The sequence below is a fragment of the Capsicum annuum genome, chromosome 5 (genome assembly GCF_002878395.1).
Source record: "Capsicum annuum cultivar UCD-10X-F1 chromosome 5, UCD10Xv1.1, whole genome shotgun sequence".
NCBI classification, from domain to species: domain Eukaryota; kingdom Viridiplantae; phylum Streptophyta; class Magnoliopsida; order Solanales; family Solanaceae; genus Capsicum; species Capsicum annuum.
Genome location: NC_061115.1, coordinates 204,001,674 through 204,023,792, shown reverse-complemented (window position 1 = coordinate 204,023,792; position 22,119 = coordinate 204,001,674). Strand labels below are relative to the sequence as shown.

General features: G+C 34.5%; 1 protein-coding gene across 1 annotated transcript; it reads left to right on the top strand.

Annotated features, from left to right (window-relative positions):
• Positions 1-10,897: 10,897 nt before the first annotated feature.
• On the top strand, positions 10,898-21,402 carry LOC107871118 (probable methyltransferase PMT23). The gene is made up of 8 exons (XM_016717919.2): positions 10,898-11,773; positions 18,101-18,250; positions 19,068-19,338; positions 19,412-19,522; positions 19,698-19,872; positions 19,973-20,227; positions 20,315-20,509; positions 21,049-21,402. The coding sequence occupies exons 1-8, from the start codon at positions 10,901-10,903 to the stop codon at positions 21,242-21,244; spliced, it is 2,226 nt and encodes a 741-aa protein (XP_016573405.2). The 5' UTR covers positions 10,898-10,900; the 3' UTR covers positions 21,245-21,402.
• The last annotated feature ends 717 nt before the right edge of the window (positions 21,403-22,119 follow it).

Sequence of the window (22,119 nt, the reverse complement as noted above, 5' to 3'; positions counted from 1 at the left end):
AGTTGTTCGTGCATTAGATATGCATGAGTTCAGTATGTTTAGTATGTCAGTCATGAGATCAAGTTTCAGTTCTTCATGTTCAGTTCAAGTTCTGTTGTCTTGTATCCCTTCACAGTAAATTCTTATTCAAGGACGAATGCTCCCAAGGGGGAGATATTGTAATACCCCGCATGTTTCTAAGCTAGGAAGTGAATAAATTTTCCTACGTATGAAACCTCCTATCCTGTGAATAGAATTTTAGTGCATGACTTACAATGAATATCCTAGCGATAGGATAGCTTTCGATGTCTTAAGCATGCACATATGAGTCGCTTAGAGTGATGTAAGCTAAGAGTTTTTGAATCCATCAAATCTTAGCGTTCAATTTTGCAAAGGTCATCTTTGAATAAGAATAACGTGATTGATATGTGACATTTTGACAAATTTAGACCCACCAAATTGTAAAGAATCGAATTAGCTTTCCAACGATACCAATTTCGCCTTAATCCAATACCTAAGCGAAAAGTTATGCCCATTTTCGTGAGAGACAGTAAGGATAGGCGATTGGTTAGGTGCCGCCTAACCAAACTTAGGCGATTGGTTAGGCGCCGCCCAACCTGGCTTGTGCAATTACTTGGGCGCCGCCTAAGTCAGTTCCAAGTGCCAAAAACACTCCATTTTGAGTTATTTTGAGGGTAATTAAGTCTTTTAACACTCCTTACACGTCCCTAAACTTAACCCTACTAAATATATAGCTTCTAAACATATTACAACACTATTAACATCTCAAAGCTCATCATCCAAGAGCACTAAAAGAGAAAAACAACTAGGGTTGCATAATTAAGCTTGAAGATCCAATTTCAAGAAAATTCCTCCGTTAATCATCAAGAATCTTCCTTCTAAGGTATGCGTGAGTTGATTCATGGACTCCTTTCATCCATGAAGCTCAAGAACCATCTTCTAAATTATGTATTATGATGTTTATGTTGTTGGTGGTTGATGTTCATGTGGTTGGAGTTTTGATGATGCCTAAGATGGGATATTTGTATGTTTTGTGTGAGGATATGGTGGTATTTAATGTATAAATATGTGAAATTGGTGGTTGAATATTTGTAATCTTGATGAATCCATCTATGCCTAAGATGTGAATGTAAGGTGTTTCTGAAAATACCTAAGGGAATAGAAATCATGCTTTTATGACATAATAAGTCCTAAATGACTATTCCATGTTCTAAGTTTATGTTCAACGTGATCCCCATGCTATTGTCTTGAATTGAAGATGTTGTATAAGATGCTCATGATATTGTTGTGATATGGAATTACCATGTTATTGAAGCCATGCAAGTATGTACATGTTGTGTGCGTTCCCGATCATGTGATAATTTGTTGAGAATCATTCTTATTATGAAATCCTTACTTATGATATTGTGAATTATGGACTTAAATCTTGTGATCAAGTCATGTCATGTGCGTCAGTTTCCTCCTATCGAGTCTTGGGGGTATTCGTACCTGAAAACTATGGTTTTGTGCCTAGAGCCATGTCATGTTTCATGATATCCAAACTCAAGCTATGATTCCATAGACTTCAGTCAGTCATGTGACTCAGAAAAACCTCATGATCGTAGTCAGTTGTCAAATATCAGTAACATTCCGCCAGTCAACGGAATTCAGTAAGATTAAGTCATGTATAGTCAGTTATTCATGTCCAGTCCCTCCAGATGGGAGTAGAGGTTAGCACCGAGTGAACCCAAGGATGGGAACTCACCCGCCAGTTCAGGGTGTGATTCTTAGTAGTCATCCTTGTGTTCCAGAACTACGTAGCCAGCGTAGGTTGAGACATCCTAACCTGTCAGATTAGGGTTGATGAGGTGGTTTAACCTGTCAGTTTAGGGTTCCCACCGTTCTCATTGAGTACTTTTCATATAAGGTTCACTCACAAGCTGTCCTTACCCAGGGCACGGTATTGACACCCCTCCAGTCGGGGCAGGGATTGGACCCCAGCTTAGTCATAATGGCATACATGGGGCATGTTGGTTAAACACTACCTCCCATAGTTTCAGTATCAGTCTCAGTAAAAGAAGTCAGGGTGTTCTTCAGATTTTAGTACATACAGTACTGTCAGATACAGTCATCCATATTATCAGTTTGCACTATCAGCCATGACAGTTATCAGTAAACTATGTATTAGCTTACAGGTCTTGCTATCACGCATTCACGGTCCTAGTTTCTATATATGTGTGTTTGCACTCCCACGTTCATATTAGTTAGTCAGTGTTGTTCATGCATGAAACCCTTTATGTTCAGCCTACCTTCCTCGCATACTCAGTACTCTAGTTGTACTAACGCATTTGCGCTATGGTGCTTTCTTTTCATGTTACACCATAGGTTCCGAGACAAGAGCTCTAACCCAGCAGTAGCGGTAGCATTCCAGTCGCAGAGACACAGTGAGTCCTCATTGATACGAGGACAATATGATTTGATACATTTATTTATTTCTTCAATTTATTTTTACGGAGTTAGTTGGAGACATGTTCCTTCAACTCCTTACTCAAATAGTTTAAAGGCTTTCAGATTTATACTCAGATTTACATTCAGACTTAGCCTTCAGATTGAGTTATTTTGGGTATTTTACCCACATGGTTTTATTTAGTTGAACCTTATGGCCTTACAGTTTTACGTATTCCGCATTATTATGTCATTATTTGCAGTATACAGGTACAGATATCAGTCATGGGTTAGTTTGTGGTCCCTCGGGTTCATGAGCACCGTGTAGCATTCCAGTTCAGCAAATTGGGGTGTTACAATTGCACCATGTAGGATATCTGTTGCAACCTATAACCAACCTGTTGCAACGAATGATAATCCATTAGAAATAATAAAATAGATCGCTCATCTATTGCACCAGGTAGGATATTTATTACAGCATATAACCAACCTATTACAGTGGATGATTAATCTGTTGGAAATAATAAAAATAGGTCATCCATCTGTTGCAGCATATAACCAATCTATTGCAGCGGACGAATAATTTGTTGAAAATAACAAAAATAGATAACTCATCTGTTGCACTAGGTAGGATATCTGTTGTAGCATATAACCAACCTATTGCAGCGGATGAGTAATCTGTTGGATATAATAAAAATAGATCACTTATCTGTTGTATCAGATAGGATATCTGTTGCAGCCTATAACCAGCCTGTTACAACGGATGAGTAATCTGTTGGAAATAATAAAATAGATCACTCATCTGTTACATCAGGTAGGTTATCTGTTGTAGCCTATAACCAGCCTGTTGCAGCGGATGAGTAATCTATTGGAAACAATAAAAATAGATCACTAATCTGTGGCATCAGGTAGGTTATCTGTTATAGTCTATAACCAACCTGTTGTAGTAGATGAGTAATTCATTGGAAACAATAAAAATAGATTACTCATCTGTGGAAACAGATCACTCATCTGTTGCCAAATAAGTTATCTGTTGGATCAACATTGTTTAGATTTCTTCCAAACAAAAGATTGGTTTGTCGCTACAGATGAATGATATGTTAGATTGTTTATTTGTTGCATTAAATTTTCATTGTTACATCTAATTTCCATCTATTGCATCGAATGTTTAATCTGTTGTACCAAATGTTTCATTTGTTGTAACATATGTTTAATTTGTTGCGTTGGATGGTTCATCTGTTGCATTGAATGTTTAATCTGTTGCGTTAGATGGTTCATCTGTTGCATCAGATGGTTCATCGGTTGTAACACCATTTTTACCAAGAAAAATAATAAATCAACCCACCAACACCAACATAACACACACACACTAAAAACATCAATGATGACCAAAAATCATCAATAAATCAAATCAATAGTTCGACAATAAGAACTACAATAATAATAAAAAATTATATTTCACACCAAAAAGAGTAGAGAAGAAATGCTAGGAATTAGGGTTTTATTCAGTGCATATTTAAAATGTAAGCAATAAATATTGAAATTGTTAATCTATACTAGAACAGAAGTTGGATCAAGTTCCTCTGTTTCTTCATAACTAAAAAGAAATAATTTTTTACCTGTGAAAGAAGAATTGGGATGACAAAGAACTCGGAGTTGTTGTCACCGGAGAACACTGCTTGTCACATCAATTGATGGTTGAAAGTCGAAAAGGAACTCGCCCAGCTTTTGTTGCCGGAGCTTGAAGTCGTCGGGGATTGAAGGGAGAAATTTTGTAGAACCGTTGGTTGGGAGAGAGTTGAGAGAGAGGGAGGAGAGAGACGGTTGATTTAGAAAGGAGAGGGGTGTGAGTTGATTTGTATTTTTGAAAAGATTAGAAAATTTTAAAAATATTAATCAAGTCCACAATTAACTTTATCAAGTTTCTTAATTATGTTTGACCCTTTAAGTTGATCAATATCAGAAATCCTTCATTCAAGACCTGAAAGACACCTTTCCTTCAAATTTCTCAAGAGACTTAATATTCATATTTATTACTATTTTAATTTGACTTTAAGAGGGCAAAAGTGGAAAGTGGTGTCCACTTTATGTTCAAATTCTTTTTTTTAATAGGTGTGCATTGTCTCACAAATTAAGTACTAGTATATGTACCCACCCAATGCACGATTACTTCAAAACATAATTATAAATATACAGATTTTTATTGAATAATTCAAAATCCAACATATTATAAAGTTTAAATAAGAGAATGTAGGAATATTTATCACCTCAACATATTATAATAGTATTCTAGTAATACTTACAAAAACAAACCAATATATAAGTAGTTTTTTTTCTACAACTATAAGTTTAGATCTTATCTAAATTTGTTAACAATAACTTTTATTATTATTTAATTATTTACTTTATTTATTTTTTAAAAAATAGTTAGAGTCATAAATAACCTCACAAAATCCCTATTATCCTTTTATATGGATTTGTTTGGTAATATTTTTAGTTAATTTTGTGAGTGTGTAATTTATATTTATAATTAAAATAATGATTATGAATTACTTATATTTTGTTTTCCGTGTGATAAATTGAATGTTGGTATGAAGAGTTCTTATACTTTGAGATGTATTTGAATTTTATACAATCCACATATGTGATTGAATTAGAAAGATAGGTAAAGAAGTGTAAAAAAAAAAAAAAAAAGCTCAAAAATTGATTCATCATTTGCATATGAGTAATAGATATAAATATTTTTTAGAATAAAATACCTCGTACTCCTTGATTTATTTATTTTTGTAAATAGTCTTATATTTCTTTTATAATCACCATAACAAGTTCTTCCTCCACTTGCATCACCTACTATGGAGCCATCGTAGTTGATGGTTACCGTCTGAACGCTAACATACTCCTAAAGCATTATGGGGCGGGGTGTGTGTACCTTCATAAGTTGTGACAACTATGTTGTTGTGCAACGATAGTAGCTCATGCATATACAAAAAATTTATATATGCATTTGTGAGGTTTATTTTAGTAGTAACAAAAAATAGACTAGCTACTTCAAGAAAGGAAAAAGATAAATACTCCCTCCATTTCAATTTATTTGTCTTATTACTTTCCTTATTTTAATTTACTTGTATTACTTTTTTTTTTATAATTCTTTAATTTTAACTTTATACCTGACATGTTCAAGATCAAGGATAACAATTGGGCAGGTTGATCAAATTTGAGCCTGTCAAAACGGATCAAGATCCATCACGATTCAAATTTATTTGGGTCAAAACAAATTAGGTACCGAGTCATAACTCAATCGGTCCAATTCTAACTAAGTCTTAATTGTTTTATTTGTTCTTTTATAAATTTTTAGTACCGAATAGAAATATTTTTCTTTATTATGACTATATATATAACGTATCAAATTAAAAAGTCTTTAAAATATTTAACAAGATTTCTCAAAATCAATTTGGGTTACATATCAATCCAATTTTAAATGAATTGACATGAATTGAGCTAATAAATGGGCAGATCAATAACTAACCCAACTTGAACGGATTGGGTCGAGTTGGACCAGTTGGGTTTGATTTTGTTGTCTCTATTAAGACCACAAGATTAAAAGACATATTGATACTTTACACACATCTTTAATTTGAGAGCAAATTCTTTACTTTCTTAAAGTTAATGTTTAGTCAAAACCAGATAAATAAATTAAAACAGAATAAATATTCAAAATCGTGAAAGAAAACCTTCCAATTAAGATAAATTACATCCTCTTTATTTTATCGAACAAGAATGCATCTTTGAAAGTTAGATTTTTGCACATATCAAAGGAGTTCGTAGAATTTATGACCTCCAACATGTTACGATATACTCTATCATTAAGGATTAACCCAAAAAATTTAAATTTAAAGAACTTCGAATATGAAAATGCACAACTTGTCTAATAAGATCAAGAAGGAAAAGTTATCATATCAAATGAAAGAAAAGAGATATCAATTGAAATAAGGAGCGGAAGTAGCACGTTTTCACTAAGAATTTAAGTTATATTACATTGTCAGGGTAAAATTATCATATCATCAATGTTAAGTCATATTTACCTACAATTGCATCTAACATGTCTCAATATACAAAAATCAAATCTCTATGTAATTAAAAAAAAATCAAAAAAACCCTAATTCATTTCAAAATTTTCAAATACTATGAAATTAATCCTCATTAATGAATTTATTATTTTAAAAGTAATACAATGAAATTAATCAAGTTACATAACAAAGATATATGTTTTCTTTAATCGCTTGATTTTCGCCTTATATTAACAGATTTTGTTACTCAAAAATATCTTCAGTTATCGAAATACTTGTACATGTCATAATACATGGACTTGCGTGACACAAAAATGTATCTAGTAGCTTTTTAAGTGGTAGAAAGTGTAATTTTAAAAATTAATATTTAAGGAAGTAATTAGCTCCGATACTAGTGAATTTTCTGTTACTTAGTCATATAATTAATCATTAGTGTAATCTAATTTATTATAACCTATTAATTATTATTTACTATAAATTTTATTAAATAAAATTACTTGTAATTACATCAAATAACCTACTTGTGGACGTAATATATCAAATCAAATATAACTACCGATAAAAATCTAAAATATGAATAATCAGAATTTGGAAAGACATTAAAGTAATTTTTAATAATATTTCTTTAAATTGGTGTACAAATTTACACATAGAAGGAATTTGATCTGAATTGTATAATCTTATACAAAAACTTTATTAGAAAAATAATTTATAGTGTTTCTTTAAATTTTTGTTCAAATTTATACATAGAAAGAATTTGATCTTAATTATGTAATCTTATACAAGAGCTTTATTAGAAAAATAATTTATAGTGTTTCTTTAAATTCCTGTACAAATTTATACATAGAAAAAATTTGATCTTAATTATGTAATCTTATACAAAAGCTTTATTAGGAAAATAATTTATAGTGTTTCTTTAAATTTGTGTACAAATTTATACATGGAAAGAATTTGATCTTTATTATGTAATCTTATACAAAAGCTTTATTAGAAAAATAATTTATAGTGTTTCTTTAAATTCGTGTACAAATTTATACATGAAAAGAATTTGATCTAAATTATGTAATCTTATACAAAAGCTTTATTAGGAGAATAATTTATAGTGTCATACACTTTCCAAATCTAATATTAAAACATCTCTATAAATTTCTATTCATCTTTTCTCAACATTGTAAAGTTCATTAAACACTTTTTTTCTACTAATATTATTATTAGGAAGAAAATTTTCATGGACGATTTCATCTCATCAAAAGTAGAAGAAGAAGCACGGGACATCAATTCCGCCCTAGTCATTAATAAGAAAAATTCATGAAAGATTAACAAGGTTATCATGGACCTTGAAAAGTCCATTCAGAAATTGATATTGTTGTTTGAGGATATTAAAAAGCACGTTTTAAGCACTGGATGAAAGGTATGATTGGACATGTAAAGCAAGGTAGCAAGCAACATGTAGAATTATGAGACGTCACTGAAGCGGCAAATCTTAGAAATTGGAGAACCGCTTACACAGATGATGAAGCCTAGCAAAGACTATGCAATTGTCTGTGATGATATTGGACTGTATTGGAATGCTGGATCTAACAATTTTAAGTTCAAGTTAATTAAAAAAGGTCTTCTTTGAAAAAATCTTAGAATAATTAAGGAGATTGAAAGTTTATTATAATAATATTTTGAAAGGGTAGTATAAGATGAAATTTGTGATGATATTTGTAAGGAGATTGAAAGGTTGTTATAATTATATTTGAAATAAGTTCTATTAAGCAATAATATTAAATTTCTTTATCATTTTCTGTTTCTATTGCTTAGATATCATGTTACCCCATCATTTTTTTTTAATTTAACAACACATGAAGTTTTAAAAAAGAATAATACTTTTGATTGTGATAAAGATATATATAATATATCTAAATATCATTGAATTAACTTATTAAAATAAGTTATTAGAATTAAAAAGCTTTGTAAAAGGTGATTTGTAGTGAAAATGAAAGTATGCAAGGATCATATTTGATAAAATCTTATGATGAACTTGCATTAATTTCATTATTTCAAATGGTAAGACGGTCAAAAGATTGTTATACTTTTATTTAAAAAGATTGTGGTAAATTTCATCTGCTACCAGTTAATAATATAAATTTACAATCTTTCTTATTAGGCAAAATAACATTTCTGGACCCCTGTACTATGTCGATTTTGTAAGTTGGACACTTCTACTTACATGTTTGTCATCAGAACCCCTGAATCTACTAAAAAGCAACATTTTAAATACTTTTTCGGTGAGTGTAACACACTCTCGCCACGTCCGCTTCCACGTCAATTTTTAAATATAAAAAATATTAAATATTTAAAATAAATAAAAAAATTAAAAAAAAAAAAAAAAAACAATCCATCCCCCCCTCCCCCCTTTTCCTTTTTTCCCTCTCTTCCCCCTTTTCTTTCTCTTTCCCCGATTCTTATTCTCCCCCTCTCTCTCTTTCTTTTGCTTCTTCTTCTACTCTCTCTCTTCTCCTTCTTCTTTTCTTTGTAAACTCCAATTAATATATTTTACTTCCAATGAATCAAAAAAAGCAGTTAAAATTGTTAGATTTTATTAAAAAAAAAAAAGGTCATATGAATTCAAGATCCATTGATTGTGTTTAGTTATTTGATGTGAAATTTTAAATTTTTTGGTTAGCAGGTGATTCCATGGTAAAATTGAAATGCAATTGAAATTTAATTTTTTTTTTTTGAATTAATTTCATGGTGTTTGATTTGAATTAATTCCATGATGTCTTGATCAAATCTTACCCAAAAACTGAAATTTAACACAAAAATAGACCAAAGCTGCTAATGAACTTAGAGGAGAAAAATTTTTGTAATGAAATGTTATAATGGGGTTTTATAATGCTGGGGTTCTTGATGGGATTTTGTAATGTTGATGGCTGGAGTAGGGTGGGGGAGTAACGAAATGTTGGTGTGATGGTGATTGTGTTACTTGGGGGAGGGTGAAAGACGGGGTGGAGGAATGAGGAAAGGGTGAAAGATGAGAAAAGGGTTGGGGATGGGGAAGGTGCTAGATGAGGAACGGAAATGATGGTGGACTGATGGAAGGGGTGAAGAACGGTGGTGACTAAGGGATGGGGTGGGGGACGATGGTGACTGGTGGATGGGGTGGGGATGGTGGTGACCGGTGGATGGGGTGGGGGACGATGGGGGAGGGGGTGGGGTGATGGATGGGGTGGGGACGATAGGGGAGGGGGTGGGGTGATGGATTGGGTGGAGGGTGAGGGTGGGGGTAGGGGAGGGTCTTTTTTTATTTTAAAAAAATATATTTTTTAGTTTTTAAAATATTTTTAAATTTAAAAAGCTAAAAAAATATTGAATATTTAAAAAATATTATTTTTAAAATTTTTAAAACTATTTTTAAATTTAAAAAGCTGAAAAAAGTTGAGTGGGGTGGAGGGGCTGGGGTGGGGTGAGGGAGTGGCTGGACTGGGAAGGGGGTGGGGGGTATATTTTATTTTAAAATTTATTATTTTAAAATTTTTAAAAATATTTTTAAATTAAAAAATTGAAAAAAAAATTAATTCTTTTTTATTTTTTTAATTATTTTAATATAAAATTGGCAAAAAAATTAATCCCCACTCGCACCCCAGACGATTGTAATCACTCTCCTCGTCCTAGTCAACATTTTAATGCCATATAGGCAAAATCAACGGTCAAAGGATTTAAAATATAGCTTTTTAGTGGGTTTAGGGGTCCAGATGACAAACATGTAAGTAAAAGTATACAACTTACAAAACCAACATAGTATAAGGGTCCAAAAGATCATTTTACCTTCTTATTACAATGAAATATCATATTAGTCTAATGATTAATACTTCCTCCGTTTAAAAAACAATGACCTATTTTTTTTTTAGTCCGATTTAAAAAGAATGATCCTTTTTTTTAGCAACTTTTTTATTTCAATTTTCCACATAACATGTTTAAGACCACAAGATTGAAAGGTATTTTGATACATTTCACATATCTTTAATTTAACACTATAAGATTCAAAAGTCTTCTTTATTTTCTTAAACTTTATACAAAGTCAAATTAGATTATTCTTTTTTGAAACACTGAGAGTATGAAACTATTGGATTGAGTATTTATGTTTATTCTTAAACAAAAAATAGAAGACCACCGTCCACCTTAGATTATCTAAAACATATACAAAAAACACAAAAAAAAAAAAATATCGGCAAACGAGATCGATATATAAAAGAGTTCTAGTGTATTTTGATTATATAGTCGAACCACTAGATTATAAAATTTACTATCACGAATATGTGTATAATTTGCACAAATAAAATTCCAAATTAATAATTCTAATCAAAAATAAAATAAACTAAATCCTATAATTAATCCCAAATTAATTATCACTCTATCTTTGTATGGTTATACCAAACCACATTAGATTCTCTTGTCCGCATATAATTCCACCCCACACACACCCTCTTAACTACATTTCAAAGAACATAACTCTGATCTTTCTTTCTTTTTTTTTGTTTTTGACTTGGAACAATCATTTGCCACCTCTCTGTTTCTCTAAATCCCTCAGATCTCACTGCAAAAGAAGAAGAAAAAAAAACAAGAAAACAAGAATGGCTATAACATCATCAATGAAGAACCTCTTGAAAATCCCATTCTTATTCTCCTTCTTCCTTATACTACTCTTCGTTACATTCATCCTCATTAACAACTCACAAAAATCCCCTGTTTTTTCCACCACCGACATTTCTCAGCACGTTTCTACAACATCTCATGATGATCACATATCGAACAATAAGAAGAATGATGAGGTGGGTGTTGAGAATCTTGATGGGAAAATGCGTCAGCAAAATGATTTAGAATCGAATAACACGAAGAATGATGAGGTGGGTGTTGAGAATCTTGATGAGAAAATGCCTCAGAAAAATGATTTAGAATCGAATGGCACGAAGAATGACGAGGTGGGTGTTGAGAATCTTGATGAGAAAATGTCTCACCAAGATTCTGCAACCCCATTTGTTCCCGTAGGTGTTAATTCAACGACAAAGTCGAATGATGAGTTGGGTGTTGAGAATCTTTATTGGAAGTTGTGTAAGGGTGTAGTTGCAGTTGATTATATACCTTGTCTTGATAATTACGAAGCTATAAAGGCGTTGAAATCGAGGAGGCATATGGAGCATAGAGAGAGGCATTGTCCTAAACCAAGTCCAAGGTGTTTGATTCCATTGCCTGATGGGTATAAAGTTCCAGTTCCATGGCCTAAGAGTAGGGATATGGTGAGATTGATAGGTTCTTTTGGTGGTAAGATTTGTTTTTATTATTTTGTTTTTAACTGTGGCATGGTTTCATGTTTCTTGTTTCTTGATTTGATAACTTTAATAGCAATTATTTGTTTCGGTGTCTATGCTTGTGGGAGGTAACAGGTATCCTGTGTCATTAGTTGAGCTGCACGCAAGCTTGCGTGGACACTAATGTTATTAGAAAAAGCAATTGTTAGCTCCTGTGTCATTAGTTGAGCTGCACGCAAGCTTGCGTGGACACTAATGTTATTAGAAAAAGCAATTGTTAGCTCGGTGGAAGCTAGAACTTAAAGTGGTTATAACTGTTAGATTTTACTGGTTATTCTTCTCGATATCTGTTTGTGGGAGGTAGCAGGTATCCTACGTCATTAGTTGAGCTGCGCAAGCTGACCTGGACACTAATGTTATATGAAAAAACAATTTTTAGTTCAATGGAAGCTGTATCTTATAGTGGTTATTTTCAAAAATACAAAATACTAGCTAAATACAGTAAGAATATCAAAGAACTAAGCAATTGGTAGCATTCATTTAGAGAGAGAATAATTGCAATTCTCATTGATTCATATTTTCTTAGCTTACAATGAAAGCAAATGGGAGTATTTATAGACTCCAAGTCTCAACTCACTATCACTCAACATGTGCACAACATGTGTTTGTTATAACTAACTCTAACCAACCCCTCACTCCTTTTAGCTTTATTTTCTTTAGCTAGATATTTCCAACACACCCCCTCAAGCTGGAGGGTGAAAGATATCGAGAACTCCCATCTTGGACAACAAAAAATGATGTTGTGATGCTCCTAGAGCCTTTGTAAGCATATCTGCCAGTTGGAATTTAGTAGAGAGGTACACTGGCTGAATTAGACGTTCTTTGAGCTTTTCCCTGATAAAATGACAATCGATTTCTATATGCTTGGTTCGTTCATGAAAGATTGGATTAGCGGCAATTTGCATAGCAACCTTGCTATCACAGTAAAGCTGAATTGAAGTAGGTACAACGACACCAAGATCCTTCAATAAACCAACCATCCAAATGATTTTTGCCACAGCACCTGCGATGCTCCTGTACTCGGCTTCTACTGAACTTCGACTTATAGTGCTTTGATTCTTGGATTTCCAAGAAATCAAAGATGATCCTAATTGGATTGTGTAACCTGTAATTGATCTTCTCGTATTTGGACATGATGCCCAATCCGAATCACAATAAGCAACTAACTCTGTAGCTGATCCTTTCTTGAAGAAAATTCCCAGACCAGGTGAACTTTTCACATATTTGATTATCCTTAAAGCAGCCTCCCAGTGCGATTTCTTGGGTTGTTGCATAAACTGGCTTAACAATTGCACTGTGAAACAAATATCTGGTCAGGTGATGGTCAAATAAATCAGTTTTCCAATTAATTTTTGATAACAAGAAACATCACTGAGAAGAGGATCATCTGTTTTATTGAGCTACTGATCATGCTCAGCAGTAGTGAGTTTGATGTTCTGCTCCAGTGGTGTAAAAACAGGTTTAGACCCTCCTAATCCAACATCAGCAATGAGGTCTAAGATGTATTTCCTTTGGTTTAGCAGAATTCCATAAGTTGATCTGTGAACTTCTATCCCCAAGAAGTATTTTAGCTTACCTAAATATTTCACCTTGAATTGACTATGCAAGTAGGTTTTTGCATCCTTAATCAGAGAAGGATTGTTACCTGTAAGCAATATATCAACATATATCACTAGAATCACAATATCATCACCCTCTTGTTTGGTGAATAACGAGTGGTCATGAGAGTTTTAAGCATATCCAGCCTCTAAAAGTGCAGTGGTCAATTTAATATTCCACTGTCTAGAAGCTTGTTTAAGATCGTAGAGAGTAGAGAGATTTGAGCAGCCTACATACTCTAGTCTCCCCTTGGCTGTGAAAACCTTGAGGCAAGGACATGTACACTTCTTCATAAAGATCACCTTGCAAGAAAGCATTGCTCACATCCATATGGAAGAGATCCCAACCTTTGGAAGCAACCACACTAATCACTGTTCTAACAGTACCCATCTTAGCAACCGGAGAAAAAGTATCATGGTAGTCCAATCATGCTTGTTGAGTGTATCATTTTGCAACCAACCGAACCTTGTACTTGTTTATAGAACCATCCGCTTTAAGTTTGACCTTATAGACCCATTTCGAACCAATGGGACGCTTCCCAGGTGGAAGTGGAACTAGTTCCCAAGTCTTATTTTCCTCAAGGGCACTGATCTCTTACTGCCTAGCCTCAACCCAAGCAGGTTGTTGAGAAGCTTCTTGGAAAGATTTCGGCTCTTGAATATCTGAAAAACACTTAAGTAGGCTTGATATGATGCAGACAAATAGGAATACGCCAGATAATCACCAATAGGATAAGTACAATTGCTAGAAGGTTTCACTGAAGTCACATAGTCATTAAGCCAAGCAGGTGGTTTTGTCTTTCTTGCTGGTCTTCTTTGATCACAAATATTAGCGGGTGGGAAAACCAACGCCTCCTCAGGATTTCTGTTACCCTCAACTATGATTTCATCAGGAGGTAAATGATCAATTGAATCAGAAACTTGTTCCTGCAGATCAGTACCAGAGGGAGTAGATGATACATCTTCAATGACCACAGGGAAAGAAGTAGTGTTAGGAATAGGAAAAACAAGAGGTGAGTGCTGAAGCAAATCTGTCGTGTTAGTGTTGGGATAATTTTCCTTGTGTTGGAAAGGAAAAACATACTCATGAAAGGTCATATCCCTGCTCACAAAGATGGTACCTGCGTAAAGATCATACAATCTGTAGCCCTTTTGTGTTTCTGAATATCCCAACATAACTGACTTCCTAGCTCTTGCCTGAAACTTATCACCTTTAGGCAAGTTACTAGCACAGCAGAGACAACCAAACACTCGCAGATGATCAAGTCTTGGTGGTTTGGCATGAAGTAGTTCATAAGGGGATTTACCACTCAACACCTTTGAAGAAGGTAGCTTATTTATCAAGTACACTGTTGTCTTGACAAAATCACCCCAAAATCTGATAGGCATTCCACTCTGAAATTTTAAAGCTCTTGCTACCTCAAGAATGTGTTTGTGTTTTCTTTCAACTATCCCATTCTGTTGAGGAGTATAAGCACAACTACTCTGGTGAATAACCCCATTAGATTTAAACAAGTCAAGGCATTTAGAATTGAAAAATTCTGTGCCATTGTCTGATCTAAACACTTTAACACCAACAACAAACTGATTCTTTATTAACAAGAGAAAGTCTTTTAACACAATAAACACTTCATAGTTATAATGAATGATACAAATCCAAGAATATCTACTATGATCATCAACCAAGGTCACAAAGTAATACTTGTTATCATATGTGGGCGTTTTATATGGTCCCATAGATCAAGATGAACTAAGTCAAAACAAGAATAAGAAATAGTAGTACTAATAGGAAATTTCAACCTATGTTGTTTAGCAAAAGGACAAATCTGATGCCAGTACATGGCCTTTTAGAGATGAAATGTGATTCAAAGCTTCACCTAATGGATGTCCCAATCTATAATGCCACAATATACTATCAACACTTGATGTATGAGCTGCCAGTACATTAGATTCAACTTCTTCTTGCAAAATGTATAATCCATCCCTTTCCTTACCAATCCCCAAGACCTTGCCATTGGAGAGAGCCTGAAAGATGCAAAAATCAGGGAAAAAAGATACAGCACAAGATAGCTCCTTGGTCAACTTGGAAACTGAGAGCAAGCTGAATTTAAAATCTGGAACATAGAGTACATTTGTTATTTCATGTTCTCCTAAAACAAATGTTTTTCCTGCACCAAGAATTTCTGATTTATCACCTGTAGAGACCTGTACTTGACTATTAGGTCCATTCCCCTTTAAATCTTTCAAAGATTTAAGTAATTCCTTATATGGAGTAATATGATATGAGGCACCTGTGTCAATTATCCACTCAAAACCAATGGTTTTAGACAACAAAGAGTGAATACCTGCCATATTAGACACACAATCAGCTTCATTTGCTTTGGTCATCATGTGTTTCATCTACTCAAATTGTTCATTCGAGAAAAAATACCCCTGACTTTTAGAGGATGAAGCTTCCCCTGCTGTTGCAGTAACGTGGGCATGGGGTTTAAAGGCTGGTGTTGAAGTAGATTGAGTAGACTTATTAGGAAATTGTCTAGCACTGGTTGACTGTCCACCATAAGAGGGGTTATGCATAGGAGCCCTAGTATGCTCATATCCATTTTTATACCCTTGATCACCTGGAGGTTTAAAGTTGGAACCAAATTTCTTCTTACTTTTGAAGTCCGGTGGATAGCCTACTACTCTATAACAATCAGCAGCATTGTGATTTCTATATCCACATATTTCACAAAACATCTCAGAGGTCTTATGTGATGGTCTTTGTGCCCTTCCTGCGAGCAAAGCTAATGGTTCCTTGTTGCTATCAGTGACTCCTAGAACTCTTTGACTCTCTTGCTGAGTCACAGTAGCATAAGCTTCATGTAAAGTAACTATAGGATTTTTAGAGAGTATACTACTCCTGATCTGACTATAACTTTCATTCAGTCCCATAAGGAACTAGAGAAGCCTGTGAGATCTGAGATGCTCTAGGTATGGTCGCGATTCAGCACAATCACAATAAGGTAAGGGAACCATTACATCAAGTTCATCCCAGGAATCTTTCATCTTAGAGTAGTAAGTAGTAACAGAATCCATACCTTGTTTCAATGTCGCAATCTCAGTCCAGAGGTGATAAATTCGAGTCAAGTTTGATCTATCAAATCTCTCTTTGAAATCAATCCATACCTTCTTTGCATTTGATGTAAACACAATACTTGGCATCAACTTCTCTGCCACTGTACTACCGATCCAAGAGAGCACTATTGCATTGCCTTTTTCCCAAAGTTCTACCAATTCACCTCTGTATTGAGATTTGAGACACGAACCATCTACAAAACCTAATTTCCCTTTGCCTCGAAGTGCCAAAGTCATAGATCTGCTCCACAGCGCATAATTTGCAGGTCCCGTGAGCTTGATAGGAATTAGCACAATACCAGGAGTATCAGAAGCTTGAAGATACAAGGGATGATGGTGGTCAATCATAACTGTTGTAGTTCGTGATGAGGATACACTAGCACTGGAGTCCGCCATGGAAAACCAAAGTCGAGCTTCGAAGTTGTCGAAACGCAGCTAGGATGAAGATCGCTGCTTTGATACCATTTCAAAAATACAAAATACTAGCTAATTACAGTAAGTATATCAAAGAACTAAGCAACTGGTAGTATTCATTTAGAGAGAATAATTGCAATTCTCATTGATTCATATTTTGTTAGCTTACAATGAAAGAAAATGGGAGTATTTATAGACTCCAAGTCTCAACTCACTATCACTCAACATGTGCACAACATGTGTTTGTTATAACTAACTCTAACCAACCCCTCACTCCTTTTAGCTTTATTTTCTTTAGCTAGATATTTCCAACAGTCATAGCTGTAAGATTTTATTAGCATTGTACTTGGTATCTGTGCTTGTGGGAGGTAGCAGGTATCCTGTGTCATTACTTGAGCTGTGCAAGCTGACTGGACACTAATGTTATAAGAAAAAACAATTTTTAGTTCAATGGAATCTTATAGTGGTTATGGCTGTTAGATTTTATTAGCATAGTACTTAGTACCTGTGCTTATGGGAGGTAGCAGGTACCCTATGTCATTAGTTGAACTACACGCAAACTGGCCTGGACATTACTAATGTTTGAAAAAGCAATTGTTGGATCAGTGGAAGCTTTGTACTTGCCTTATCTGAATTTTATTGAGAGAGAAATTATGAGTTGCACACACATGAGAGATGGACGAAACCACAATGAACACTACTTGATTTGGAAGTGCACTATTGGTCGAAGATTCATAGGCACCATAGTTCTTAGAAACAACCATCCTACTATTTCGTGGACGATAGCATCTTTGAAATGTTTGTGATATCTGCTGGGAAAATATGTCTTGCCATTTAATTCTTTGCTACTGAAACACTGTATTGGCTTCTTATAGAAACCTCATTGGCCAATTGTAACCTGTAGGCTTGGTTTGGTTTTGTTCCAGTTAGAATTTCTGAGAATTCTATATCCATATTCCGTATATACTTACAGTTTCCTCTTTATTTTACATGTTTCAAACCTCAGATGTAATTAATGTGTTTTTCATCCAAAAGCTTCATAGTTGATTTGTTCGTATATCTTGGTCTGCTGCAAAAAAGTAACCATGCCGTAATTGTTTCTTCAACTTTTTTTTACTTTGAATAGATTTGGTACAACAACGTTCCCCATCCCAAGCTTGTGGAATATAAGAAGGACCAGAATTGGGTGGTCAAATCTGGTGATTATCTTGTTTTTCCTGGTGGTGGAACACAATTCAAGGATGGAGTTACTAACTATATCGAGTCCATTCAAAAGGTAGTATGTCTATTTTACAAGTTTATTTTTCTTCATCACATCAAGCAATAGTATATAACGTTGCTATTAGATTGTATTGGATTTCATTCTGGTCATGTTAATTGCATTTGTGCTTTATTGAATTTTATCCCTTTCAATTGAATGAAATCAAATTCCAATAATAACGTTTTAATGAGAAATCAATTTCTTGGAAGATGTGGCAACCCTTGATGCATGATTGTTTCTGATTGTCTCTATACATTGTTGTGTGATTTCTTCGAAGGGATATATTATCACTATAAGCCATTTTCTATCGGTGAAGTTAGGAGTGAGTCAACTTTCTTGAAATGAATTTTAGATGTCTCGAAAGAGATGCAGGTTCCTTGCCCCTTAGACAAAATCTATTCTCAAACTACATGAAGGTGGAATTTGATATGTTATGTTAGATTATAGTTAATACTTTTGTGATTTACAACTAAGACTTTATAACTCTCTCCTGAAATGATACATTAAGAACCATTCTATGAGAAAAAAATACTTTTAGATAATCAAAGAGTAAAAGGGTTTAACTGTCTAGGAGATAGAAGCCAAGGGCAATGCTTGTTCGTGAACTTTATCTTGTTCTTCCATTTTTAATTTCGATTAATTTCTTGTTCATGGGGGGTGGGGTGGTTTATTGCATCCAAAGCGTACACACCACCCTCCCTAGACCCCACTTGTGGGATTACGTCTTTTACTTGTTCTGCAGTCACTACGTTGAGAATTTGGAATGATCCCTGGAGCCCTACTGTACTGATTGTAATTTTTAAGCTGAGATGTTTCTTGCTTTTTCATTCAGACTTTTCCAGAAATTGAATGGGGAAAGAATATAAGAGTCATTTTAGACGTTGGCTGCGGTGTTGCTAGCTTTGGTGGGTATTTGCTAGATAAAAATGTCACTACCATGTCACTTGCACCCAAGGATGAACATGAGGCTCAGATACAGTTTGCACTGGAACGTGGAATCCCCGCTACTCTCTCAGTTATTGGAACTCAAAAGCTGGCATTTCCAGATAATGCATATGATATGATTCATTGTGCAAGATGCAGGGTTCATTGGGATGGAGATGGTAATCACTGTTTTCAAATTTGCAATCCTGTCGGCAATATTTGTTTTACTTCGTAATCGATTTCAAAATGCAGGAGGAAAACCATTGATGGAACTAAACAGGATGCTTAGGCCTGGAGGGTTTTTCGTGTGGTCAGCAACGCCTGTTTATCGGGATGACGAAAGAGATAAGAAAGTCTGGAAAGGTTTTTACTCATGGTTACTCAGTTCTCTGAACTAAATTCTTATAAGTTTCTTATTAAATGATCAGCTTCAATCTGAATGCTGATTAGGCATAGTGCTGGTATTTTGTACCTTTGTTCTGTTGGTGATCACTGAATTTCATTATCTCGTGACGCTCTACTTTCTTTCCATTTGCAGCTATGGTTGCACTAACTGAAGCAATATGCTGGAAGATGGTGAAGAAGACCTTTTTTGACTCAGCTGGAATCGGGCTAGTTATATATCAGAAGCCGGTTTCATCCTCCTGCTATGAGAACCGGAGAGAAAATAATCCACCTCTATGTGACCAGAACAATAGATCAAATAGTTCGTGGTAAGCTCAATACGATATGATGCTCATTTTCATTAGATCCTTAACTTTGTCACATAGTCATCATTCCGCTCCAATCATTTATTGTATATTGTATGAGTAGGTATACATCTCTGGACAGCTGTCTTGTACCACTCCCCACGAGCAGCACTGGCAATACATATGAGTGGCCTGCACCCTGGCCCCAGAGGCTCAATAATAAACCTGAACGCTTATCCCAAATAACAGATGCTGAAGATGTTTTCGACGAGGACACAAAACATTGGGCAGCGTTGGTCTCGGATGTTTACCTTGGAGGCCTGGGTATAAATTGGTCAAGCGTGAGGAACGTGATGGACATGAATGCTGGTTATGGAGGGTAAGAGTTTCTATATTGGAAGTGCATTATCATTTGCACCTTCTTTTCTTTGTTGACCATCTTGGTGAATTTTCCATGGTAAAACAGGTTTGCCTCAGCAATCATTGATCGACCCTTATGGGTAATGAACGTTGTTCCCATTAGTGGGCCAGATACTCTCTCCATTATCTTTGACAGAGGGCTGATTGGTATATACCACGACTGGTGCGAGTCCTTCAATACTTATCCTCGGACATATGATCTTCTACATTCCAGCTTCCTCTTTGGAAATTTAACTCAAAGGTTCAATAACTACCTTCTCTGTATATTATCGTACTTTGTTTTAGTATGAATAATGTAACGATTGTGGTTTCCTACCTTGAAGGGGAGCCTTGGAGTTACTAGTAAAATTGTTGTGACCAGGGGTCATGTGTCTAAGCCGTGGAAACAGCCTCTTGCAGAAATGCGATTAAGGCTATGTACAATAGGCCCTTGTGGTCCGACCCTTCCCTGGACTACACACATAGAGGGAGCTTTAGTCACCAGGCTGCCCTTTTTTTCTTCTTTTTAGTGGCTTCTTACCTAATGTTTGGTATCCATTTTGGGTTCCTGACCAATCTAGACCACGCTATGCAAGGTGCATTAAAGGGCTCCTTACCATGATCTTTTTCATTCTTAAAGCTTGAACTCGAGACCTCTGGCTAAGGGTGGAGGGGTCCTATCCATCACACCACAACCCTTGGTCGTAACTACTATGATTTCATTTGTACATAGTCTTGTTCCATTAACGGTGTATCCAATATTTTCTCATGAGGCGAACTTTTTGGTCTCTCTTTTCACAGATACGACATGGTGGAAGTAGTTGCTGAGATTGAAAGAATAGTAAGACCAGGTGGATATGTTTTAGTTCAGGACACAATGCCAGTGCTTAACAAGCTCAGCTCAATTCTACAATCACTTCGTTGGTCAGTAACTGTACAGCAACAGCAGTTTCTTGTTGGTAAAAAGGGCTTTTGGCGTCCAGATGAGAAAGCCTGATATGAAATTCTGAGCTTGTTTTCGAGAAAATAAGATCTCTTGCCTTCTATTTTCCTTGTATATTTATTTATATATTACACCTATTTATTTCTTCTATATCTACAAAAGGTAAAAAAAGAACATAGTTCTCAAATTAAAGCAAATTTTGTTCTTATGGATCACTAGAATTCATTCTTTCAATAAGTGTTTGTTTGAAAATATGCAGAAGTTGAGTTTGCAAGGTCTGTTTGTTTGAGTTGATTTTTGGTAAAAGAAGGAAGTTAGTGTTTTGTTTTTAGAGACATTCGAACTTAGTTTTGATCTTTCAAAAAACTCAATTTTTGGCAGTTTATACTTTATAGGGGTAAAATGTACAAATAGATAGTTTTCAGCATTTGAAATTGAAAAATAGTCACTATCATGTCCTGAACCTGCAGTCGACCTATGGAATTTGACATCTCACGAGTGGTCAGTGAGCGCTATTTCTATGTTTACCAAAGGAAAAATTGCATCATGATGGTTATACCTATTTACTTGTGATTTATATAATAAAATTTCAAAATAAAGTGACCTATAACAGATAAGTTTTACGTAAATTTCCCATTATATAAACTATAGGATGAAAATTTTAAAGTGTCTTTTTAAAAAAATAAATAAAAAAGAATTCTAGATTAATTGAATTTATAATGATACAACAACATAGTAGAGTGTATGATATTAGATAAAGAGACCGTTTTGAATGGATTTTGTAACGATACAAAGTGCAGAATAGGACCATTTAATCTTGTATCAACAAATCCTTCTCTATTTCATTGAACAAATCAGCCATAATATTACTTCCTTCGTTTATTTTTAGTTGCAAGATTTTACTTTTTGAGAGTCAGTTTGACTAACTT

Coding starts and splice junctions, on each gene's coding strand:
- LOC107871118 (XM_016717919.2), top strand. CDS start 10,901: ATGGTTATACCAAACCACATTAGATTCTCTTGTCCGCATATAATTCCA. Junction 18,251..19,067: donor ATATCGAGTCCATTCAAAAG/GTAGTATGTCTA, acceptor TTTTTCATTCAG/ACTTTTCCAGAAATTGAATG. Junction 20,228..20,314: donor ATGAATGCTGGTTATGGAGG/GTAAGAGTTTCT, acceptor ATGGTAAAACAG/GTTTGCCTCAGCAATCATTG.